Source organism: Rhipicephalus sanguineus, chromosome 2 (genome assembly GCF_013339695.2).
Source record: "Rhipicephalus sanguineus isolate Rsan-2018 chromosome 2, BIME_Rsan_1.4, whole genome shotgun sequence".
Taxonomy (NCBI): Eukaryota; Metazoa; Arthropoda; class Arachnida; order Ixodida; family Ixodidae; genus Rhipicephalus; species Rhipicephalus sanguineus.
The window spans coordinates 41,537,683-41,565,292 of record NC_051177.1 but is presented as its reverse complement, the minus strand read 5'-3'; the positions used below and the strand labels follow the sequence as shown (position 1 = coordinate 41,565,292).

Sequence of the window (27,610 nt, the reverse complement as noted above, 5' to 3'; positions counted from 1 at the left end):
CAAGTGAAGACACAACAACCACTAATGCACACGTTTTTAATATGTTCACTTGCTTGTCAACTACGCTTAAAGCAGAAACTATGTACAGAAACACTGAACAGCATATTGCATTCAACCGAGTACTTAGGCCGGCCTATTCAAAGTACTTCCAGATCCACATGGCGAACTTCTGGGTGCCGTTTCTGCAACCAAAGACAAACACATTTTCAGGACTTATTTCTATTTGAAATACAGACACACCCATTTACTTTGAAGGAAACTCTCTGTAAGTGTTTCATATTCAATGAAAAAACAGAGCTAGTCCCTTCCAAAGGTAAAAGGCTCAACATGTCGAAAAGGCAGCTCATCGTTCCACAAGTTAAGAAAATAACCTACAAGTCTACACATGAACAATTGGTACGTGATAAAATTATCACCTGTGGCCCTAATGCATCTTTTACAGCACTGCAAGACCCTTGTCACAAACCTTAAAAGCCCCTCACAAAACACTGAGCATTCGCATCTGGAATCAGACCACTTAATTTTTTTCGCATAAGAACCAATAAGAAAGCCATATAGAGCTATCAAATTGAAATTTAGCTAACATGTCAAAACATATATTACACACTGGATTGGCATTTAAATAACAAAATTACAATACAGCTATGATACTGTCAACTAAAAAAGTCACTGCCGTGACTCACCTTCAAATTGCTTTCAATTCTGTCTACCTGTGCCCCCAATAGGTCCACAATGTTCTCTCCGTGCTTCAGCATGAATGCATCCAACTGCTCTATGGTCTCTATGTTCATAACTTCCTGCAATGACAATGGTGACATGTTCACACTGTTAGTCACACTTCACAAAAGTTTACCATTGAGACCCACAAAGACGTTGGGACAGAACTCACTTCTAAGAGGAGTTCCATGTCCTGCGTGTCCAGGTATGACCTTGTGAGTTCACGTCCGTCTATGTCGATTTCAGCTTTGTAACGAACGACATAGTTGCCCATATCAGTTGCTTTCACGTCGTGAATTGCCCTGATATGAAAAAAAAAATATACAAGGAAAGTACACAATAAAACAGGTTAACTTCTGGCAAGCAACACAAGAACAAAATTGGCAACAGAAAAGGAGTTTAACAGTAATTAGGGAGTTTTTCAATAGAGGCCCCAAACGTTTTGGGGCCCCAAAGAAATAGCGTCGAGGCCACTGCACATGCGTGAGACCCAAACAGCGTTTCTTGGGTTTTGCGTTGGGGATGCCATTTCTCGTACTTAGCGGGATCCCCAAAGCCTGCCCCGAAAGCTTTGTGTGAAATAAACAAGGCGGCACCCATTGAAGCGACGGCTCTCAGCCAAGAGCAAGCTAAATGGATTTATGAGCAATGGATGACATTATCAATTAAAATACGCTTGTATAGGCTATCGCTTTCTTATGTCCAACGCATACGACAAACATTGGTCAAAAAACAACCCATGTTTTTAAGATAAGTTGTCGATTTGAGAGCTCGTAGGCTTAACGCAGCTAAGGTGGCTAGAAGCTGGATTGCTTGGCTGTTGGCTGATGGCAGCAAGAATATGGACTCACTGAACTGATGGAGTAGAGCATACTAGAACCAACGAGTGGGTCGACTGGAGCGGGCAGCAAGCGGCGAGTGTGAAGCAAGAAACGCTGAAAATTTGCAGTGGCACTGCAGTCGCCTTCACCTGATGCTCCTGTCTACTTCAGCGGTTGGGCGGGTCGAGCTCTCGCCAAACGGTCATCTGCTCAATGCACCACCACTCGGGCATTGTATTTGCCATTTGTTCGCTAGCTTCTTTCTTTTAACCTTGTTGGCATGGCAAAACCAATGAACGAAATGAAGCTAACACTAAGGTCATTGGCTACAAGCAGGGTATTTAGTGAAATGAACATGTTGCCTTCCTTTAGTTGAATTTACTCCTGAAACGTGGTGCAACGCTGTCCACGGCACTGCATGAACGCTCAGCAAGGCTGCATGGCTAGGCTTCGGCCACGACTGCCAGGGTGCCGCTGGCAGCCGCTGCGTGCGGCCATAACCATGGCAACAGCGGTAACTATGGCAACCTTCAGGAGAAAGTGACGGTGGCACCCACTCCCCCTTTATAGTACACTCTACGATGGAGATTACCAGTGAATCCATTACAACTACACCTTGCAAATTAAAATATTAAAGAATACGTGTACTGAAGGTAATTTTATGAGCCAGCTTTTAATTATTATTCATCAAAGTTTGCCTTACTGGCCGCCGTGGCACTGCAAGCGCAAGAAGCAAACACTGAGCGTAAAACCCTATCTGAAAACTCTTACCTCCTGCTTGATCTAAAGTCAGCACACGCAAAGCGCTTTGGGGTCTGAAACTTTTGGGGCCCCTATTGAAAAACTCCCTATGAAGGAGGCCAACAAATGTCATTAAATGTGCACACTACCACAAGGTTGTATATAACAGCCTTCTGCTAACATTTGTAAGGTACGACTGATGTAATTAATTGCTAAAATACACCGAGTAGCTTCCCACCTTCTATATCAAGAAGATGTAGTTATTCAGAGAGAAAGTCGAATGACATCTGAGAATGACCCATAACTTACAATAACATTCACTCTTTGAAATGTTTACAATGATGCATGCTTGCTTTGTGAAGTCAAGAATGCGTTCGTTTGCAAATTATATGAGTAAACAAGCAATAGGATGTCACCGACAGCTGCTACAACCTATTGCAAAGTGTGAAGGTGACAAAGTGCGTTTCACACAGCTTTTCGGGCAGTGGTTGACCTTTCAATTTAGTATTTAGAAAACAATATTTTGCGGGAAAAAGCAGTATGGGTGACGCTCAAGTACAAGTATTTATGGCTCATGACATTGCAGCAATCTAATGATGCTTAAACTCCAGTACTTCCAGCACTTATGACGTAGCTGTTAACACGCCTTTATAACGCCCTGAGGACATAGGAAACAGATCATATTCAAGGCACAGAACAATCTCTCAAGAGTCACCACAAGCGAAGATGACGAAGAAACTCATGTGATGATGATCATGTACAGATGATGAAGTGCCTGATCAATGCCCACAATATTGTGGTAACAAATTCTAGAACTACTATCTTATGCCGTCTACAGTGTTAAAGAGATCTCTGGAAGTATGACTGTCGTAGGAAAGGCCCCAGCATGCGTACAATGTGCACTCCCACCTGATCATGACGTCATTCTCGAGCTCTTTGTTGATCTGCTGCATGGCATCGAAAGGAATGGAGCGGCCGACCAGCGCAACCGAGTTGGAGTAGACGATGAAGGCGGCCACCGAACCCAGTAGGGTGCCTATGATGAGCGACCCAACGGCATCGTACATGGGATCCGCCAGGTATGTGGACAGACCCATGCAGGCTGCCGCCACGGTTACTCCCAACACAGCGGCCATGTCTTCGAGGAGCACCACATTGACGCTCGGGTCGCGACTGCGTTTCACTGGAACAGCAGCGTGCAATAAACAGGGGTGGGAGAAGTGGACGAGGCAGGGAGGGTGAACACAAAATGCACAAAGGCACAGTATGTCCCCGAAACACAGCAACAGGAAGCTGCTTAGAGATACTGAACAGTGACAGGAGAACCATTAAGGATGTGCGAATATTCGTGAATTTCGAATAACAAATCGAATAGTGACCTATTCAATTCGGTGTTCGAATCGAATAATGTATATTTGAAATACTGAATATCTTTCAAATATTTTTAATAATCAGCACCAACAGGAAAACCCCGAAGTAATGAAACGTTCGAACAGTGAGGGGTCATTTTAACAACTGAATCACCAGGATGCATGCTGACCCAGCTTTTAAGGGACTACCAACGCTATATTGATGATTGGATAAATGCATTTTTGTTTAAAACTGCAGTGCGAAGCGAACGTGTTGCCAGTCCACTATCATCACCATGAGATTGGTCATGGGACGGTGGGGATTGTGGCTGCATTCGCATACAGAAGTGCAATTCTTGTATATATGGCTTCTTGACTAACAACAGACGCAAGTGTTATGTTGACGTAAATTTTCTTGCAGATGCAGTATTCAACAATGATACTGTTACGTGGTAGTGACTGCAAACATGGCAGCAGTCAGACTGTTAAAGACGAAACTTTTTATTGGGCAAACTTGTGCCCAGGAAATGAAAAATCAAAGCATAAGCAATACACTCTGTACACAGATAGTGGCAATCACAGTCGTCCGCTGTGGGTAATCTGATCACCAGTAAGGCAAGTCGGCATTTATATATGTGGTACCTAGGAATCCAGCGTTATCGTTGATGGCCGCACTAGTTCTAAAATAAGGTTTATTGTTTGCGTTGTGCACGCAGTCTCATCGGAATATTCGAAAATCATCGGGAACGTTCTGAGCCATTCAGGCACAGCCAGTGCAAGACTGCAGTTACATGTGTAATGGACCAGTTACATATAAATAAAAATAGAAAAAGAAGCATGTGTGGTAATACTTACCAGCATTTGGTAGTAAGGCCAATGAGGTGATAACTGGTTCATCGGTTTCATTAAATGTTATGCTGCATGTGCAGTTTTCAGTTCAACATTGCTTAATTTTCATGTCTCAGTTATGTATAGTAGTTACAAAATATCCCGAATGCTCTAGTCGCTGATGCATACGAGCTCACCTCAGATTACGTAATTATAGCTTTTGTCAGTTAAAATTAATCATAATGCAATTTTGTTAAAGCCTGTGAATATTTGTTGCAAATAAATGTTATGAATTTTCTGAGCTGCTTCGAAAATGGTCGCCATACTATTTGCATAGTGTGTTATGATTGGACTTCACGGCTTGGCGCCGCTGGATTGTGGAAATGATTTGGTGGCATCTGCTCTGCTTTCTGCATCATCAATGTTCCCCGAAACGCACCAGATGCGGCGACAACACTGCAAGTGTGTCCTGAACCCTTCAAGGCTGTCAGTTCCCTCGTCAATCGCCTTGGACGCACTTGGCTGAGTTTGACGGTTTCATGGCCTGGAGATGAACTATTTGCAGTCAAAGTTGCTCGGAGGAGGCAGTCACTTGTGCACTGCTTTGTTCAGCCTTCTGCTAGGTGCACCGGACAATTAGCCAAGCGCCGGAGATTCCCCATCGGGCATCTTTCCCACACTACGCAGTGTCTTTGTGGCTTTTTGACCCAACTGGCAGCTGGCCATCACCTGCACCAGCGACGCATCGAGGCAAGGAAAGACTGCACCTGACAACGCGGCCAGTTTCCAGGAATGTGCGCTGCCGTGATCCTTTCATTGTGTGCATAGTGCCCTATTGTGTCTTATGTTCACCTCCTGGGCACTGTTCGTCGTGCCAGGCACGCTGCGTCTCTCTTTCCTGGGGTGGGAAAGAGGCGGTGCTTTACGTTTCCTTTAGTGGGCAGAGATGAAGACAACGTGTTGATTGGACAGTCCTGGACTTGATTGTTTTCTCCAACAGGGGATCCTGGGAAGGCCTCGGCTTTATAACGCGAGCGTCAAAACGCTCCAAGCACGTTACCGCACACTACCACACGCTACCAAATCGTCATGTAAATAACCGTTCCTGTAATCAGCTCCGGCTCCTGAACTCTACTCCTACCTGAGGCCTGGGTGCTCCCTGGTCCTATGGGCAGACCCCCAACTACATCAAGTGTTCGATTCGTATTTGTATTTGATACAAGTTCTTTACCATTCGATTTGTTTTGGATTCAGTTCAAAAATTCACCATTCACACACCCGTAATAGCCATATATTGAACAGTGGTTGAACAAGGCTGGATGATTTAAACATTCCTGGGTGTCTATTTCAGAATGAAATGTAGAATCATATGGCACATCCCGAAAATACTTGTGAGGCAAGCATCAGCTGTCATGTCGTGCAGTGGGGAGGGATCAAAGACATGGATTAGAGTTGTGGCGACACACTCCGCGCATAAATCGGCACAGCCTCCACCTCGTCGTCATCTAGCCCAGCGTGACACGGCTGCTCGCTTCGGCTCCCCTCGCCGCGTCATCACCGACCAAGGACGACAGTTCGAATCGCATCTTTTCAGGCTCTTCGGGCTGACCATCGGGCTGGAGCACTTGAGGACCACCAGTTACCACCCTTGCACCAACGGGATGATATAGCGCTTACACCGACAGCTCAAAGTAGCCATCGTGTGCCACCCAGACTCAAACAGGCTCGAGGCCATCCCAGCCGTCGCCTTATGTTTTCGTGCCACCTTCAGGCCGGACATTCAGGCTACACTTGCAGAGCTCGTCAACAGGGAACTACTCTGTCTCCCAGGCGAATTTCTCACAGCGCTGTCATCCAACACCGTGACGTCAGATCCTGCCGACTTCACTACCCGGCTTCGACACACCATTGCCGCCCTCCGCTCGCCACCTGCAGCTCACCACTGCAAGCCTGCACCTTTTGTTTTCAAGGATCTGGCAACGTGCACGCACGCTTTCCTCTGCGACGACACCGTCCGCAGACCTTTCCAGATGCCCTACAGTAGACCCTACCTGGTTGTCCATCGCGACAACAAAAACTTTACCCTGCGCGTGAATGGCAACGATGTGCGCATTTCTATTGACCAGCCGAAGCCAGCATACATCGCTTCCGACGAACCAGGAAATCCCAGTCCATCCACGGGCGTCTATCCACAACCCCCGACGTTGCAGCCCGCTTCTGTCACGACACGCTATGGACATCGGGTACACTTCACAGACTTCTACAAGCCCTGAGGGCTTTCCACTCCGCGGGGGGGGGGGGGGGGGTGTGTGTGATGTGGCGACACACCCTGCACATAAATAGGCGCAGCGTCCACCTCGTCATCATCTAGCCCGGCGTGACAAGACTGCACGCTGCACTACGTCTCCAATAAGACGCAGCGTCACCAGAGGGATGGTCACCGGCGGTGCAACAAGAACAGGCTACCCGGCTTAGAAGAGGATCATTAGCTCGCTACCCAGACGAGCGTAGAGTCAGTACGCGCGTCCGCTGCTGCTGACCGAACAAACAGTTGTTGAGTTTTTATGTTGGGATTCGTCCTTTGGCAGACACGACATCCCACAGGGTACTGATAAATGTTATGAAATCAAGCATATGAATACGAAGTGCTCTTAGTGGGCAGTGGCAGAACAACAAGGAAATACTACATCAATTATGTGTAAAGAAGGTGAATTTGTTACAAGCCTGTACGAGACTTCATTTGAAAAGTAATTCTAGATATTGAACAGCACAGAATGCCTTCCCCTTAAAGGGCAAGCTTGCTCCAGTAATTAAAGTGGAGCAGATCCTACGCGGGTGATGAATTAATAGACTAGTGGCAGCAGAACTGCAACTGCCGACGTAGCTTGATGGAATTGCCACAACGCCGAATTAGTTATGAAGAAAACCAAGTGCTGCATTTCCTTGGTACAAGATAATGGGAGAAGTTGATTAGTCGTGAAGGACAATGTCCTACATTCTGGTAGGGTGGCCAAGTCAGATTGCGTCAAGAAATGCCAATGGCAATTGCAGATTGTATACGCTAGCTTAGCACTTTGACTAGGTGACGAAAGCCATCCCTAGTCGTCTTGTGTTTTAAAGTATGTATCACATTCACACCAGAAATGCAACGCAGCTTAGACCACACAGAGCAGCTACACACATCATCTGACAACCTACCCACACACTGCAACGCAGCAATACACATGCACAAACAAAACATTTACCACTCCCTAAACATGTTCTAAAGCTGAAATGAAAGTGCGGAGGCTGTAGTAGCTGCTCCCATTACGTAACTCTTGTGGAGCGCATGAACACTTATCCACTTCAACAGGTGTCGGCTAAAACAACCTGTTGAAGGTGCTTATAAAAAGTTCACCCCCACAGATTACTGCTGTAACTGCCTTTGTACCAGCAGTCTACTGTACCTCGATCGTCATGGATGAGCTGTACAGCCGATACCCACCATATTCCAACATAGTCATCTTCTCTCGACGAGCACCCTTCTTCACCTCATTGAAAGCCACCAAGAAAGTTCCTGAGGAAAAAGAAAATATGTATGTATGATGCAATTATATTAACCTCAACATGACATTTGAAGTCCAACGAGACACAACAACCACACATGAAAATGGTCAAGGACCTTTGTATCATCACAAATGCTTATTTCTGCCAATCTTTATCTTTCCCTTTTACCCTTCTCTATCTGCATGGCATCTGCAATCCAACTGCCCTACAGCATAACTGTAGTTCTTACAAACAAAAGTGAATACATTCTAGAGTTTTACAAAGCCAAAACAATGTTTCTTAAATGCAATGCCAAACCATTTCTACAACAGCTACAGCCTTTCATTATCTCTGACATCATTTTTTTATCATTAAAGGATCGTGCAATGAAGAGTATACCTCCTTCTGAGATGAGTGAGCCACCAAGAATGAAGAAGGCCTGCATAAGAAATGTTACAAGGCAATCTAATTAAGAATACATAGAATAAATCTTGTCGGCACAGTAAGCTGACAACATGCACAACTTTCGTTCACGTGCAGTGCCACTCACTGTTATGCACTATGCACATGACTATTTGCCCATGAAAAACTGGTACGCTGTCTGATCTTTCATGCGAAAGATAAACACATAAGCGTTTCCAATAGCAATACAGCACAACGCACCCAATAAAGCGACTCGAGCTGTTCGGGGTGCAGCAGTCCCTTGATGCCATGATACCAGGCAAGACCAGCGCCAAAGAAGAACACGCCCACTCCACTGATGAGCGACGAGACATAACGCATGTTGTGGTAGCCGTAACTGCACTCGAAAAAGTGGATAACACTGAATACTAGAGCTGTGCGAATAGCAAAATTTCGGGTGCGAAGCAAATTCAAATATTAAAGTTTGAGTGCAAATTGAATCGAATATTTTTTAAATATTTTTCGAATACCTTGAAGCAAAATTACAGAAAAAAGGTCACAACACCAGAATGGCTTAATCGCTGACAACCCTTCTGATAATTATCTTCAGCTAACTGCTCAGTAGTGCATGTGGCCTAGCGCAGCAGTATGCATATAACCCAAACCTGGTGCCCTGCCATTCTTGCTGACTCTTTGAGCAAGACCGCTAAGTGCACCACACAAACCCGCTGCCTTCAGGAACGCAAGCAGCTCGCCATCGCCGCGCCTATGTGCGGTCAGGAACGGAGTGGGCATCATGAACACTTTTATGACAGATGTGTGCGTATGGTACAGCAAGCGCCCCGGCAGCGATGGCATCAGCTTAGTTGGCGATGTGGTGCACCCAACTAGAAACGATCGGCTTCACGTGGCAGCAAATGCTGCGCAGAAGAATTGATGCCTGGGCAAGTTGGAATTGGTTATGCATGTTCGAAATGGGCGGCGCAAAAACAAGGGACAAAGGAAAGACTACATGCTGCGCATTGGCGGAGATTCAGCGATGCATGTGCACACGTATCAAGGAGAGCCACACAAGTCATGCGCTCTTCCGCCACAGTCTTTGTGTTCAGCGTCATCGTTTCCAAACACTACAAGCAAGAGATCCGTAATTTATTTCATGCTTTGCTGGTATCAGCGGCGCTCGTCACGAGATGCAAATTTGCAATTGGCGGTTGGCACATAGTTAAGCGGGGTTTATGGCAGGTACCGAATGTATTCACAGAGAGCCTGGGTGCACACGAGAATGTCTGATAAGTGTACTGGGAGGCATTAAAGCTACTTCTGACATGGCTATGGCAATTTGATCGCTTGAGCACCAATTCGTTTTTTTGGACTGTCCAATTTTTGGATGATTTCACGGTCCCTAGGAAGTCCGAAAAATCGGACATTGACTGTACTTATCTTCCCAAAGTTCGAATATACTCTGAATAGTCAAACTCCAGTTCGAATCAAATAGCAAACACTATTAGAAAAATATTTTAAAGTTCAAATATTTGCACACTCCTACTAAATACATATGCAGATTTGCTAACAAAAACCTTAGTTAATGTAACTGTTTTCTTGCAATTGTTGGAAAGTGGGCAATACTATTTAGAGCATAAGCGTTACGCAGCAGTTCCAGTTTACAGGGTATTCAGCCTGAAAAAACTTTTTTAATAAAAAGAAATGTAGCAGGGTAATTAAAAACGTAAGACCGACACCAGCATAGATGGCCCATTTGGACATTTTTTTTTATCTTTGGACTTTATTTCCAGTGCAAAAAGTTGGGGGTTCCACCAGGCAAAAAAGCTGTCGAAAACAGCTTGAGAGGACCTGGGGACCCTACAGTCAGCAGCAACGGATACAGCTACAGAAGAAACAGCAAGACTTACATCACTTCATATTTTAAAAGAACGGAAATATTATACAGAGCAAAAAGAGGTATGACAAAATGCAATACAAATTGGTAACATCTTTTCACATATAATACAAAATAAAACAAATAGCCAGAAATTTTTTTAGGGGGGGGGGGGTTCAACCATACTTTATGTATGTTCGTGCGTACGTCTGTACGTGCGCTGTATATATACGCAAGCAAAACTGAAAAATTTCGGAAGGGGGGGGGGGTTGAACCCCCAACCCCACCTGGCTACGCCCCTGTCTTCTACCTATAAGCAAGTAAGATTTATCATGAAATTTTTTTCCTAAAATGCTTTTAAGGATTTCCAAGGCCTAAACAAGGAATTTTCAGGAACTAAAAGCAATATTATATATTTGGTAGCTCTCAAACAAGACTGTAGGTGCCATCATTAAAATTGAATTTAATTTAATTGAACAAATTAAAATGAAATAATAAAGATGCTTAGCAGACAAATGACCCACACTTATATGCAATCCATACTGCTTTACCTCAGAAACCAAACAAAATTTCACTGTATTAGAAGTGATATTTAATCATTTTTAGTCGCCTGAAGGAAGCAAGTGTTCATGTCCCTCAAAATGGAAAAGAGACAGGGCATGCAAACACAGACATGAGAGAGGTGAAGACATCACAAACGCCGTGGCGTTTGTGGTGTCTTGACTTCTCTCTTGTGTCCGTGTTTGCATGCCCGGTCTCTTTAACATGAATACTTACCAACTAGCTAGGCTCTCTGTTATTTTGATCAGAATGGAAATTTTGGTTTCGCCCCTTCTTCAAGGATTTCAAGCCAGCTACAAGGTTGTGATGCAGGAGTTCAACAAAAACAAAGCCTCATTCAAAAGTCACATTACTGCAAACTCCACTTAAACAAAACCAAAGGGACAGAATAATGTGTCCTGTTTAGTCAAAGTTTCATTTAAGCGAGCAACAAAAAAATTCTTATCGATTTATTCAAAAAGTATGCAAGCGTCTCAATGTACATGCTCTTGCATAATTTATTACAGCCCTCTTCCGACGTAATGGACTTATGCGCCATTAGCGTAGAACACATGAAAAATGTAAATGATATTTTCGACTGATCCAAGAGCACTTATTAGTACAAAAGCACCACACTTACGGGTGATCTGGGTTAGCTTGCTGGATTGACTTGTAAATTCCAAAAGCCAGCAAGACCTTGAAAGAGAGATGCAGCAAGCATACGCTGAGCACCAAGACATTGAGAGATGATGTACAAATTATCGGACCATCATTGACAATTTCGCTAAAACAGTGGCCCATACTTGGGCTATGTGATGCACAACCTAATCACAGAAGCAATAATTAGAATTCGTGCATCTTTCTTATCTTTCTTTAAAGGGGTCATGAACCACTTTTCCAAGTAATGATCTAATGGCCTCAGTATCGGAGTGTACTGCCTCCCGAATCGATTGCCGCAAAAATTTCTCGAATCCGTCAAGAATCAGCGGAGTTACGGGGGTTTGGCGCACGCTCCCAGCGCTTTCTCTCTTTTCTCGTGCCGGCGAGCGCACTGGAAGCTAGACAGGGAGGGATGGCATGGGGGAAAGAAGTTACGCCAGCGCGCGTCATGAAACGCGATCGCTCTCCCGCTGTGATTCGCTTGCGCGAGTGCGGCTACCGTGTACTGAGGAGTGCGGCGCCGGCAAGTGGCGGCACCCCGCGGCAAGAAGCGCATCTGATCCGAACGCCGCTCTTGATTTACGTCGGCTATCGGCCAGTAAGCATGCTATGTCTCTTGCGACGTAAACTGACAGATCCGCGACGTAAACTGACAGACGCCCCGCCCACCGACGAGAGTGAGAACCGGCCAAGGAGGTTAAAATAAAATTTGCTGGAGTGGAGGAGGCGCCCCTCAGCTGAAGCCGCGTTCCGCCATCTTGCCATAGGCAGAAAGCGCGCCTTCCGCAACGCATGTCGCAGCGGCCGCATAGATGTTCTAGCTGTTCTCTAGCGTGGTGGCGTCCGGACGTTGTTGGATACATTGTGCGTTGCGTACGGCTGTATAAATTGAGCGAAAAGGTACTCTGGGACGAAGTTTCAGTTGTAAGCAGAACATTTCGAGCTCGATGAAAACTTCGCAATCTATCTCTAATTTCACATCTGACGGTTATTCTTTTTTCCTAACCGGTTTCGTAAGGACTCAAATGTTCGAAGCACGTCGGGGCAGGCTGTTTGAAGTCTGAAGTCTGTTTGAAGTCGGGAAGTCTGGAAGCCAAAAGACGGCGATCGCATATGGTAGAGGCACTTTTCGCCAAATTGTTTCGACCGGACTAGGCTGCGACCTGGGAGTTCTTCGACTAGCTGTGCTTGACACATTTGTAAAACACTTGCAAAACCTAGTGATACACATTCTTGTGTTTGTTGATACCACTGGTGTGGAGCGCGAATAGGAAAATAACGCACCGCTTGCTATTCATTGAAATTATATAAATAGGCGAGATTTCGCTATCGGTTGCCCTGTTCGTGCTATAAAATGGTAGCTCGCAACTACGAGGTTAAGTAATGTCATTTGGGCAATATACTAGGACCTTTTTTTTCTTACATTCGTGCATTTTTTTGTTACATTTGTATTTGCTTTATGCAGTGCTGCGATCGAGTAAAACCAGCAGGTTTGAACTGTGCAGTGCTCAAATTTCCAGCTGCAAATAAAGCGACCTAACCGATCTCCCAGGGGTACTCCGGCCGTTAGATGCCTTCAAATTGAAAAAAGTTGCTGAAGATGTGACAGTTGCATTACGATGAAATGCTTCATCTTTTCCAAGAAGAGATAAAACAGCTCAAGATGAAAATTCTGCAGCAGAAAAATTGCACACTAACCAAAAAGAGCGAGGCTCGATCCTCAAGCGATAATAAAGGAGATCAAAGATCAAAAGCTCATGTCTGAGTAGGGCAGGGCGATGTTCACTGCAGCCTTCCCCCATACATACAGCAACCCCTAGGGCACGAAAAGACCAGAAAGGCACGTATTCCATCCGAGCTGCGGGCGTTTGCGTTAACGCTGTACTTCTATTCTCCATCAGCTTACGAGTATGTACGCACGAAGTTTAATCGCGCACTGTCAGCAAAGCGCTCTATACAAGAAGGGTGTACAGAATTCCATCAAAGGAAATGCTGGCTTCACAGATGAGTCACTGTCTCGAAAAAGCTAGCCCAATGCCGCACAAAAATTCTACTGTACTTTGATTGTTGATGACAAATGAGAAAACATGTTGAGATTGTGGGCGACTAAATGGTTAGATATGCGGACTTTGGGACTGGAATACATGATGACAGACTATGCTCGTTGGCTTAAACTTATGACTTATGCCACTTGGGCGTTTTTAATTGATTCATTGACAGGGTAAGAGAGAGCGGCCGAGCCTACGAAATAGTATCGAAAAAGCTGTATCTATTGAAATAGTGTCGACTGCAAGCTGAATGCCCTTGAAGCACGTCCATGCAAAGCCAAAACTATTCTTTTTGGAGATTTTGAGCTTGTCTTGAGAAGAGAGATGGCTTTCAAGCCTTGACGAATATATATCCTTCTCGATGAGCATATCGAGTGTGGTGCTTTGGACCCACATTTATATTCCGCTCAAAGAAAGTGCCCGAACTCCATATATGCATAAGACTCCTACACATGACGAACGAAATAAACAGGAAAATGAATGCCGAGAAGTGAGGTCTGCTCTAACGAGGATAATTATAAAAAAAAAAAACAATGATACAGGCCCTTCGGTGTGCATGCTTGCAAGGAAAACGCCAAAAGAAACAGAATAAAACTTACCGCATTCTTATCGGCGATTTCGTTTCTTATTCTTGACAACTTCTCCCGTAATGTTCGACATTATAACCATTAAAAACCACGGCGGGCGCGCTTCGGCTCCCGTTTCTTGCCTATGGCAAGATGGCCGCCGCGCGCGCGGTGCGGCTTCACTGCGGCCCATTGGTAAGTATAGGCGGCCTCCACTCCAGCAAGTTTTATTTAAACCTCCTTGGAACCGGCCTCTGTTTGAAAAGAGGGCGCCTGGGGAAACGGCAACTTCGCGCTCTGCTTGTGGCCTTTATGCGGCGCGCACGACTGTAGTATTTGGCAGAGCAGTTCATAGCCATGTCAGCTTTCCGCAGGATGTGTTTCTTCAACAAGTCCAAGGGGTGCTTCATGACCCCTTTAAAACATTGAATGAAAGATTCATAAAGAAAGATATTGTTACAAAAACTGTATGAAAGCTTTTTATATCTAAATTTGGAAGATACAACCTTGACATTTATCCACCCTTTATGAAGTCTCTCAAGAACAGGAATCTCAAGAACATAAATTTCAACCGAGTTGTATACAATTATACATCCATTGATATAGATCCAATATGTTAAGAAAGGGTTCCAAAAAAGGAAATCATCATTGTGTTCGCTATTTTCTCCCGCTCTGCTTGACACCTCCAACAATTCAATGTATGCCATTCATAACCTATTCTCTCACTTAGCAACCTGTAAAGCAAGTTAACTGAACTGTCAAAATCAAAGCAAGGCATTTAAGTCTTTACAGTGTTTGTTATTTCGATTTCAGTGGTTTTTACAGAGAATATGAAACGCTTAAGCTGGAGGTAGTGATACGTTGCATTTAGGAAAAGATTTAAAGCCAGGATGGATCCACGACACAACATGACACTAACTACCTTTCCCAAAGCTATCACATAAACGAGCATGTCAATTACCTGGTTGCAGGTGTCCGACAGCGAGTGGATGGCTTCAGCGAACATGCTGTGCGATCCTGTGTACAGCCATGCCACTCCCTTAAAGGCAAAGTTCAGGCAATTTCTGGAATAGAAATTGGTGGCCATGCTAAAGCAGCAAAGGGCAGTGTGTTGGGAGGGTTACGCACATCGCCAATGCCGTGTGTACGACACGTCCCGAACCTTGAAGGATTTGTTCCCTCCTCTGCAAAGTACGAAAAGAGAAGTCACATATTCAGTGCAACAGCTGCGTGTGTAGACAACGAAAATGATGTTCTGCTCATACAAGAAAAGTTGCAATGGCCTGCAAAGTCATGCGTATCTAAGATTAGCAAAATTTTTCATTATTCCCACTTCATTAAGGCAAAATAAATCAATGTGGATTAAGCAACTCCCTCCGATAATAAAAGAATGTTAACGCCATAAATAACAAAATACAAGCCTCTATACTTTTTATACGCATGTACAGCATTGCGTATAAGATCCTAATCTCCGTCAGAGAATGATCAGTTCATAACAATTTGCAGTAAAATGCACAAACACCATATCTAACCTTTAGTGTTTGCTGTATGCAATATTAGTGGTTACAGTGCAATAATGTCAACAGACAATGACGAAAAAAAAAAGAAAGCAAAGTGGAAATTGACTGTTCTTTATAAACAAAATAAATAAACAATAAGAAAAGGAAAAATTTCAGAGAACAATAAGGAACACTGCCACTAGTCATAGCACAACACACATCTCCCGCATTACGCGTGTGATGCTCTACCACTGAACTACAGCAGCATCCTCATGTCTACTCGCCAGCATGTTACATGTGCATATGTACTATGTAGCCCTGGCAGTGTTAGCCAATGCAGCTCACAGCCATGATGACAAGTGGCTTCAATGTCCGTAATGGTGTTTGTGTTTTCATTAAGGTTGTGTCAAACAAAGAAACTAGCCCTCAAAATTCCCCCCTTCTTTCATTCATTCACTGTCCGCAAGCTTCACATGGGTCTAATCGACAAAAGATCGAGCCCCTCAGTTCCACGTTTTCTTCCCTCACTCGTGGCCACAACGACAACACGACACATACCTAACTTGCAGTGGTTGTTGATGCACACTAATCCAAGTGTGGAGTTCTGAGTTTCCAAAGGCGAGGAAGATGGAATATGACCATTGATGTTGTTAAAGGCCAACTCCAGTGATTTTTCGAGGTCAGTGGATATCAATGAAGTTTACTGGGTTCATTCTTTTGCACACTTACGTAATCTATCCAACAGACAATTAAGCCAAGGAAAGCATAAAGGACATTATTTGTTATTTTTAACTGTAATGTAGTAATTATGACATAAATGGAAAGAAATTAAAGTAGACAAAAAACACCCTTGTAGTTGGTGGGGCACAAACCCACAACTTTCAAGCTTAAAAGTTGTGGGTTATGCATAGCTTGCGCAATGTGCCCGACATAAAAGACTGCACACCTTTGCCGAGGCTATACAACCAGTGCTAGACAGCATCAACTGATCCTTTAAAAATTGCCTAGCAACTTTTCTTTCTAGGGTTGAAGCTTGGGCTAGTTGGTTCATGGTTGCAACAAGGAAAAACAGCATAAAATTTTGACACAGCACAAGATGAAGGAGGGACTACAACAGGGCTGTTGTCGTCACTTCTTTATCTTGTGTTATGTCAAAATTTAGCGCTGTTTTCCCTTTTGCAACTTTTCTTTCAGTCCAGCTTCCAATTCTGCTAATGCACACTAACGCACCTACATGAGGCACTTTCATACAAGACAACAAAGGGGATCCCATTAGGTGACAAAACAGTGCAGGTACCTTAGCCTCTTGGTTGGCTCTTTCAGCACGTTGGTACTCTTTTAGAATGCTCTTGACGTTGGATACGCCTGAAACAATGCACATATCGCTTCAGTGTCCATCACTGCTGTCCGACAGATGTCTCAAGTGAAGACATCCGTACTCACTCTCTCGGTACTTTTGCTCTTCTCTGCGTCTCCTCTCGTGCTCTTTTTGCAATGCGTCATACGAACCCCACAGTTCCAAAGCCCTGAAAAACAGAGGAAAAGCAAACCTTAAGCATCTAAGGTGGCGATGCTTCATGGAACCTCACGAACTGTGCGCACAGAACTACAGGAAAACAGTTTAAAGGCCAAACCCCATATACACGAAAATGCACGCGACAGCGACGCGACGTAGATCGTCTTCGCGCAAGCGGTCGCTTGGATGGGCAAACCTCATTCACACGACGGCTTCAGCGAGCGATCTCCACTGTCGCTGGCATGAGGGCGTTTACTCGTGCCAAAAGTGGCCCGTAGTCAGCGGTATGCAATGTAAAATACAATGTTTTGTTGCTTAATGGTACATAAAATGTTTATCATTGTCTTGCATCATTTTTTTCGATCCCATCACTGCTGCTACGTGCCGCCAAGCCGCGTCACAGACGGCGCGGGACTTGTAGTTCCCGTCCCTGAGGGCACGTTCACGTTCAACAACGTCAACGTTGTGCTCGTTGCCGTTGGCCATGTTGATGAACATTGTTGTTGATGCGCTTCGATAAGAAAGCGGCGACAATCAGCATTACGTCACTGATGCATCTTGTTCCGATGTTTTGCTATTGGCTGCTTGAGCTCAGCACTTCCGGGCGACGAGTGACGGATTCCAAATCTGAAAGACCGAGCGATCGCGCGAAATCGACCACGCGACACGTCGCGCGAACGGCTCGTTTCGTCGCTCATAGCATCGCCCGTCGCTGTCGCGTGCATTTTCGCGCATATGGGGTTTGGGCTTAATGATCATTACCGCCACGGAAATGGCAGCTCATCATCCTTGCCAAACATAAAAGTATCCTATGCGACTAGATGTTTGAAAGGAAATGAGTTGGTACATATCCACATAACAGGTTTGAATGTACACATACCCAAATGGTAACTATGCTCGACTCTCATTTTGCTTACTGGTATGCAACATGTGAGAGTATGTAGAGAGTTATCCGACATATAGAAGAATGCCTGTGTAGGAGTGCAAAATAAGTTGCTCCAGAAAAAAAGTGTTGCGAGGCTAGTCATGAAGCTACCAGTTATGCAATAATGACAACACAACTGCACATCTTTCATTGATGAATTTTGACTCAACTTTTGTACCACCCTCGTTCACATTTAATAATTAAAATGTGTGCAGTGCTTGAAGAATGAAACAAAGTATTGTAATTACTTGTGTAAGCCCTGCACTTTTTTATGGGGTCTCCTACATAAGGCAGGCTTAGAGATACTCACTGGAGCTCAAACTGAAAAGTGGAATAACGCAGCTACAGGTGGCTATGAACATTAATGCACTAGCATTTCTGGACTCTTTTGCGAATTTTCAGTCATCATCTGTCCATCTGCTACCCGAAAACCAGGCAGTGCACAAAACACCACATTCACTGAACAGTGAACATATGTGTTTATATGTACGCGTACCAATTTGAACTACCTCTAGAGATGTGCCGGTTGCTTGCTCTGTTCTCTCCACAGTTATGCAATAAAAGAACAAGGGGTACCCTTAATAACCCGAGTGAAAGAACTATTAATTGTCAAAAGCAGAATTCCGTAATAAGGAAAACCTCTCTATGCCTCCTTTCTGGGGCTTTCTGGTTTGATGTACCAGCTTGGTTGATCTCACTGGTAAAGTGCAGATCAGTATTGCACCATCTCCAGGATTGGCCCACAGTGTCAGCACATCAATCCATCAGCCAGCATCATAGCAAAATAAGCTGATGCTGCAGACAGTATCATTATTTAGAGAGTCATTGGAGACTGGTTCCATCTGAATACTTTTATATAGTCATCTTCATCTCTTACACTGCTCCCATTGTTTGACGTGCTTGTCTCATTGACATATTGCAAAGCTGGTCACAAAACGGCTAGCAGAAATTAAACGTACCACAAGGGCACGTATAATGCTCTCAAGAACTTCTCCCGAATTTTCACACTTAAAGGGCCCCTCACCAGGCCACATTGCAAATTTTAGTTATACGCTGGAAGTTGTTGTGTGCCGAATTAAGAGCAGTATGCCGCAAGAATTTTTCAAATCGGTTCATTACGAACTGAGAAAAACAATAATTTGTAGCGGCGCGAAACCATGATGCGAGGAGGCGAGTTTCAAACCCTTGCCACTCGCCCGGTGTATCCTTAGCAAGCCAAATCCCTTCCCTGCCCTCTTCACTTGACACATACGCATGAACACGTCATGCGCATACATGGTCACGTGCGCATGACGTGCCCGAGCCAGCCCGAGCACGCGAGCGGCGTTGCACAGCCGCTACCTTTTTTTTTATGCAGCGGCCGTGGGCGTTGTGTCGGCGTTCTCTGTGGTGTACTGCCTGTTTCTGCGGGACGGACATGAATGTTGCGACATTTGTACGGGCACGAGAGTGGCGGTATCGTGAGCCAGTGCCGCAATAACGTTTACTTGGACGCGGTAGAATAAATGAGCATAATGAGTGCTCAAACGCGCCAGAACATTACTTTTGTTTCCAGGGCTGGCGTCTGCTCGATGCGCTAACCGCGGAGACACGAACGCATGGGAAACGGAGGCCCCCGCATCTCGCTGCAATTCACGAAAAAAAATGAAATAGACGCACACATTCCCTTTGTGTGTCTCGTTATTTCTCTCAAGTTTTATTAATCTATTCAAGCAACAAATTACACAAACTACACATGTCGTGTGAAATAATTATCGCAGTGTCACGTGCTACTGTTGGCGACGTCAGAGCACAGTCGCCTACGTAGAGGAGCGACGTCACAGCACTACCATCTACGTAGGGCCATTTTCTCATGTACGTCATCCCTTCATTCTCTAAAGCGCGCGCACGCGAGAGGAAGGGCAAGCAGCGTTCACCTTGAAATTTGACCCATTTCCGCAGCGCGTAGCGTTGCAAATTTTGGCAGACATGATCGTGAACGCCCAGTGGATGCATTGCGCTCGTTAGCTCAAAATTTTCAAACCTGGTGAGGGGCCCTTTAAAAGAGAAGGCATGCGAATCACATGACGGTGGGCCTTACATAAGTAAATAGCCAAATACAGTATGCAAAAAGTGCTCCTTGCCTGGCTTCGACGTCTCGGCGCAAATACACAGTTATTGGTGGTGCATCTTCGTAAGGACTCCTCCGCTGAACCTTCCGCAATCCGTCCAAATCACTGCATGTATAGCAAAGGCACAATGAAGAAAACATAGACGTAGTGCACAAAATGAAAACCGTTGCAAAAGAATGGAGATATCAGTTGAGATGGAAATGGGATATTTGTCGATATAAGCAAGCGAAATGCATGTACATTTCATTCCACCCAGTATGCACTAGCACAACTCTCAATTGAGCAATAACAACAGTAGTTTTCCTGCATGTATGCAGTGATGTGCCTTTGTAGAAACCTCAGTCCTCGAAATTCCTAACATAAAGGCAAAATTTCCATCTGAGTAATGTGTTCAGTCCTAAAAAGTGATACTACTTCACTGCATTACCCTGGCTTCAACAGATAGTCACTCATTGCTCGGACTGGCGTCACAAAGTTTCGCTCCGTGTAGTCTTTGGTCACGTCCAGTTTCCGACGATGGCCACTGACAGCTGCATAGAATTAAACAGGAATCATATAAGGGGTTCTCTAAGAACACTTTCTGATCACTATAAGTTATGAAAAAGAAAAAGTTTGTAGCCTCTTGATGGCATCCATGCTATAGAAAGAAACAAACAGCAAACATACAGAAAGAAATGCACTGCCTGTCTGTTTTTCCTCACAAAGTAACAATTTCATAATACATGCTAAGTGATCAAGCGTACACAAAAATTCAGTGGAATACAAAGCACGACACCTCACTCATGCACACTGGAGGAAATTTGATGTGGCTGTAGAAGTCATCTTTAGTGTGCACTTGCCAACGAACCTCCTCACATGAAGCAAGTGTCTACGAGTAGCTCTTAAACACATTGATCACAAATATTTTCAAAGTTCGTCACAATATTTTCAAAGGGGTCATGAAGCACCCCTTAGGCTTGTTGAAAAAACACATCCTGCAGAAAGCTGACGCGTGCTGACGTGACTTGTTTCCCCCGTGCCATCCCTCCCTGCTTAGCTTCCAGTGCGCTCGTTGGGACGAGAAAAGGGAGAAAGCACTGAGAGCGTGCGCCAAACCCCTGTAACTCTGCTCGTTCTTGACGGATTCGAGAAATTTTTGCGGCAATCGATTTGGGAGGCAGTAAACTCTGATACTGAGGTCATTAGATCCCTACACTCTAAGAAAAAAATCGAGTATTTGGGGATTATTTATGCCACACAACAACAATCGTCATCCACCTCGCGTGCTTTCCTCGCGTTATCACCGCGGTCGCGGCACTTCCCGGTCACGAACGGCGCGCGCATTATCAGCGTGACATAGCATTCTTGACAAGAAAGTGACGAGAGCTGGGTTTTCAAGAAAGGAAGCGCGAGCAAGCCAGATGACGATTATTGTTGTGTGGCAGAAATACTCCCCAAATACTCGATTTTGTCCTAGAGTGTGCTTGGAAAAGTGGTTCATTACCCCTTTAAACGATCACTCTGTTATGCTCAGCTCGTAGGTACATTTGTCTTTCTTAAAATAAAGACATCAGCCTGTCTGATTTCTCTAACAAGGGATGAAAAGTGTGTGTGTAAGGGGAGATATGGTGATAAGGCTCAATATTCAGGATTTAGAATAAAATATGGCAGTGTGTAACACCCCTTCGAAACGCCTTAACTCTTTCCGTACTGCGAGGAAAATAGGTGTTTTTTGTAGGTTACACTAGATTTTTTTTTTTGCTGAAGGAACTACTGCACCCAATATTTTACGTAATACATCAACGAAAAGCAGAATGAATGAACTTTTCACTCATACAAGTTTCATTAACGAGATCCATGTTATGCGAGCTATATAAATTGCCAAATTAAAGATTATAGGACAAAATTCAACAGAGATGGTAAAGGCACACTTCTATCTTCTAAGAAAAAGATATAACAGGAAGTATGAGATATACAAGATGTACTGTCATATAATAGGCACCATCTGTAAAAACAGAACTTTCCTGACAAAAATCTTACTGTAAACACTACAATTGGGCGTGTCATGCGAAAAAGTAGTTCTTCAATGTAAAGCATAGCATAACTTTGCCTGTCTTGCATTTAGCTCTTGTTTCTGCTCGGTTTTCTAGTCGCACTTCCATTTCTTATAGTTTCTGTAAGTTTCCATCCTGGCAGGCTGGTACTGAAACGCGAACTCAGATGGCCCGAAGCAGAAAGTGAAGCTGACCAATGTTACGGGCTGGTTTGGATCGTTGTTGCTCTGTGAGCCAAAGTCCAACCAAAAAGCAGCACCCTCTGACTCGCTGCTGCTCGTTAAATCGATAAAATCCACCACAAACACACCAAAATGCCGAAGTCTGCAATCTTTAGAAGAGCACGCGTACCGCATCTGGCGGCGGCCATTATCGCTTTCCTGTTATATGATCACGCAATTTTGGAGTGCGTGAAAAAAATCAAGGCCACGTGGGAAAAAAATCAAACTACTACACAAAGAAGAAAACCGCAGTTCTTCTCTTTCACGACGGATGGCACGGCGTGTTTGTGAACGGCGCAGAATGTCTCAAAAGCGGCAATTCAAACCATCGATAGCAGGGTGCCGATGCCCTATGGACGCAGTACAGAAAGAGTTCAGAAAAATCTGCAGCATAGCACAGAGCAACCACAACAGAGTCCCATTCCCAACTGTGCTCCTACTTACAAATAAATTAAATACAGTATACTCTAATTAAACGGAACCTGAAGGGACCGGGAAAATATGTTCTGTTTAACAGGAGTGCCATTTAGTACTGAGAGATGAATAGAGGTGCAGAATTCAAATACAAAACCAATCGTATTAGAGGTAGTTGTTCCAATTAAGCAGCAATTCCATAAGAGGTTTCCGTTTACTGAGAGTGTAAGTACAGTATTTCCTTCACCAAATTTTTAAAAATAATATTCTGAGGTTCTACATGCCAAAAGGGCAATATGATTATGAGGCACACTGTAGCAGAGGACTCCAGGTGAGCTTTAATGACCTGTTGTTAACGTACACACAAATTGAACTATGTTTTTGCATTCTGGAACCATCAAAATGCAACTTCTATGGCTGGTATTGAACCCACATGCATAATCTAATGGGCAGAGCACTGCAGTTACTGAACTAATGTGAAAGTCACTTTTTCCATATTCATTAAAAACAGCAGTGTTGATACAAGGCTATCCTATCCATAGACCACACATTAAGTGTTGTCACACTTATCTTTTGTTGCAAAATATGCAAAACAACGTAACAAATTAGCTCTAAGGAGTTGTGTTAATTAAATGCAGTTGTGTGTCTCTTTTTCTAAAAATACTTCAAATATAACATGTGCACAAACGAATCGTCATACCCTTTACTATGGTCGCTTGAACCTCAGACATAACAGGTGGTTCTTTTCCATTGTCACTGGAGCTTGTGACGTTGCGTATCTGCTGAGCAAGCAGCAGAGGCCTGACGTGAAGATCACACATCCTTCTGCTGGTGCGCGCCTTTCGTCCATCCCAAAAGAACAGAACACCTGCAATGAATAACATGAAGCATATTAGAAGAAAGCAAACGGGAGGACTCTGTGTGGGTGGCACAGTTCAAGAGAAAACAACGACCATTAACCTAATTTTGTAGTGGTTAGCCAGTAGCTACAAAGTGAAAAACGCACAGCACGGCAGCGAGCTCATTCCACACCAAAAGACCTTCTGCTACAAATTTCTGAGCCATGACAATTTCACCAACAGATTTCACAATTTTATTTCAACTAAATTGATCACAGTACAGACATTTTCTTTGATCTTCAAGGCATTTCGGAAAGTCAGTTGCGCTCAGATGGCATATATGATCTAACTTGCAAAAAATGATATTGTCAGCACCATACAGAAATTCTTTCCTGAAATTCCTTCAGCTTCAACAAACGAACAGATCAGAACTGAAATACACAGGCAGGCCACAATGACTTATTTGGAAAGTCATGCTTCTAGTAACTGGTGAAATCATACAGCATGAATAGATATGATGGGAATTTTTAATATTTGTATGTATGGAATAGTGAGCCTTTTATCATGCTTTAGACAACGTGCAAGGAAAAACGCGAACAGAATGATTTAATGTGAAATTAGCAGCAGCAACTTCATTCAAGTGTATGGTGCTTAGTCTATGCAAGTGTTGTGTGGTCTGCAGGAAGTACAACGAACAGGTGCTATGCAGGCGACTGGTTGAAAGGTGAAGCAGTGAGCAGCAAGGTGCGTGTGAGGTTAATTGCGACATCAAATGCACACACAAAATCAGTTTTATTTGCTGGCCATGAATATCGTGTCTTGCAACACACCTTATGATGAACAACGGGGATGACACTACAACATGCAGCTTTGGCAACACAGATCACCCATTTTCAAAAATGCATTTTTAATTAATTTAATCTTGTATTGCTTTGCACTTCCTTTTGTGAAAGTAGTGATAATGTTTAGGCTACAGATCAAGTATTCCTTACTGGCAAAGATGCCGCTTTACATATGGGAGGAGCTTAGAATGAATCATCAATCAGGTGTCTATCAGGCAATATGAAAAATAATAACAATTTTGGGGGTGGAGGGGACAAGTTCTCAGAGTATACTCCAAGCCACTGATGGGAAAGTCATCACACATGTATTTCTATCTACACAGCTTTGTTACTTATTCGGCTAAACTTCGGCGTTTGTGGTGTTTTAAACATCTCAGTGAGCTTAAAGATCTTGTAATACACGTATTTTACTAAGTTCATATACTAATGCTGTGACCAGCAGTCGAAAGCCAGCCGATGGCAATGTCATGTTTTTTCTGCACATACTCATTCCCATTATGAAGTATGATCAACTGAACATTATACGCAACATCTAAGCTCAATAACCACATTATTTTTCATTCTTCTTGTGATAAACGATGGGGTACGCTGAAAATGGCGGGCACAGCTTTGCGGTAACAGTTTGTTGTCGTCCGACTGTAGGTCAGCTCTTCCGGGACACCAAAACAAAGCATTCCGGCTTCAGAGCCTTTCAATTTATGCACAGTGCGTTTTTACCGTTCGGTGATGACTTGTAATGGTGCGTTCTAATTACTTTTGATCACTTTAGGTTACTTCGTAACACATCAGCTGATCTCCTAGTGCAACCATCGCAGGCATCGTGTCAACAGGCGTACATAGCAATTGACTGGTTCGAACGCGTACCGCTTCCAGCAAAGCTTGGTCGAACTTGAAGAAATCTAATCTGTCTTGAAAGTCTGTACATGTGTCTTGTCCCTTTGAAGCAGCAAGGGCTCCGGGGAGCACAGATTGAGGCCCACGGTAGGATCATATTCCGTGTTTCAGCCTTCAGTACTGCTTCGACGACTGGATACGAAGGGCACTTAGCGACGTTAGCGAAGCTCGTAGCTTCTCCTAAACGCCAAGACAATCGGACAATTCTCTGTTTTCATCATTTCGCCGACCATAGACACATCCCACATTGTTGTCGTACCACCATTCAACAACAACGCTCACAGAGGTAGGGTGGCTAGAATGGGGAGGTGTGCTGAGCGCAGCGTGTTTCCCTTGCCAGAGAGGGTCCCTCTGCGCGCCGATGCCGCCAGGGGCGCTGCTGCAAGGGGCGCTGCATGGTACGGCCGGTACGGCCGCCGCCGTTGCAGATTACCGGAGGAAAGCCTAGCACTCGGCAACGCGGCGTCGTATTTTTCATCGTTCAAGTGGTGCTTATTGCTCAAGGGTCATGGATTTTTGAGGTGTGAGGATATAAACTGAAGAAGAAAACTGCACGTTGTTGCTTCGTTCCTGGCTGCAACTCTCGGTACTTTTCGTCGACAGAAAAGGCATGTTTGTTCCGAGTACTGGCGTGGAAAGAGTTATTTTAGAAGTAAGGTCGTGCGATACCGAGAGCTGAGAGGCAACTGACAAGGAACGCAGCACAATGCGAAAAGCATTTCTACGCAAGGCACGTAGAGGGGAACGACGTTGGTCTAGTTGGTATTGCGTAGTCTGAAGTGAACGACAGCGTGTACAACGTGATATGTTGTACACTTTTATTCCTTAACTCGGGTGCATTTATTTTTAAAGGGGGTTAACCATAAGGAGGAAGAAGAGAAAGCCAAGTGGGCTAAGACCTGTGTTCTGTAGATAGCTCTTTATTGCAGAGTTCAAATAAACTTGCTTCGTGTACGAATGTGTTTCCTTTGAAGTAATAAATCTTTCAACCTGCCGACAAAACGAACACATGACGTTTTGACCAGCAGGTAGTGCATAGTAATGGGTACAAGCGCGAGAGCAGGCAATTTTTAGGTATGTTTCCACCTTTTTAGAAATCTTAGGTTTTGACACAAAATTAATTGTTTTGTGTTTGCCTTTGGGCGAACAGTTTAAAAGGGCTCTGCAAGTGCGTTCAGTAAAATAACGGAAGGTAATTATAATGTAATTACCAATATTACGCATAACACGGCCATCACGGCAATAGTCATAACTATACCAATCCAACCATACAAAAAAAATGGCTTCGCAGCATTATAGCTGTGTACCAGGGGCGTAGCCAAGGGGGCGGGGGTTGGGGGGTTCAACCACCCTCCCACCCCCCCAAATTTTTTAATTTTGCATACATACAAACGCACGCACGAACATGGTTGAACACCCCCCCCCCCCCCCCATAAAAAAAATTCTTGCTACGCCCCTGCTGTGTATGCACGCTGTGCGATGAGCTAGAATCCTTGCGCTATCATTATTATTAGGTATATTATAGCCTAAAACCACCATAAGTCGTGTTGTTTCAGAAGGTTGCATTTCAATTGAAGTATTATAACATTAAAAGTCATTCATCGTTTCAATGATTCTAGTTCATTGCACAGGCGCAAGTAAATGTCTGAGCAAGAAGCATGGAAAGTTTCATGGGAAAATATTGATCTGTTCAATAGCTATGAGCTTTTTCGCAACAAAAACCTACTGAAAATCAAGTTTCGAGAAAAACAATAATTAAATTTTCCGAACATGTCATTTTCAATTTGAGTGTAGTCACAAAAAAAGGACCATAACTTTCGAACAGAACCAAATAGAAGCGTAATTTTTTGTGAACCGCAATTCTGTATGTGCGTACATTTTCAGAACATCAAAAGTAAAAAAATTCACTTTTTTTTTAAAAAAAGACATACCTTAACCATGTGAATAAGCACTAAAAATGACTTGAATAAGTTGCAGTGATACATAATGGCAAGTGGTAAAACGGCAGGACACAAGCGCAAAAAGAACAAAAAAAAACTTGCTGCTCAAAAGTGGCGTGCGCGAAATGCCGCTAGCAATATTACTCTGGCACGCGCAGTGCTACTCGGCGTGCAATACGAACCCTGCTTTTCAAGTGGGGGGAGGAAGTCTACGCTTTATTAACGCAATCGCTGAGGTAAAAAGAAAACGATTAACGCTGCAAAGTGTAGCACGCAAAAAATAGCGCGAGCCATAATCGTCCG

General features: G+C 44.1%; 1 protein-coding gene across 1 annotated transcript; it reads right to left on the bottom strand.

Annotated features, from left to right (window-relative positions):
• LOC119382815 (zinc transporter 9) lies at nt 1–25,647 on the bottom strand. The gene is made up of 16 exons (XM_037650676.2): nt 25,338–25,647; nt 23,493–23,660; nt 20,552–20,654; nt 20,137–20,229; nt 17,016–17,098; nt 16,870–16,937; nt 15,202–15,257; nt 15,035–15,137; nt 11,440–11,495; nt 8,645–8,780; nt 8,381–8,420; nt 7,941–8,012; nt 3,189–3,462; nt 890–1,019; nt 684–797; nt 1–182 (listed from the first exon to the last, which is right to left on the bottom strand). The coding sequence occupies exons 1-16, from the start codon at nt 25,462–25,464 to the stop codon at nt 138–140; spliced, it is 1,668 nt and encodes a 555-aa protein (XP_037506604.1). The 5' UTR covers nt 25,465–25,647; the 3' UTR covers nt 1–137.
• Nucleotides 25,648–27,610: the final 1,963 nt, after the last annotated feature.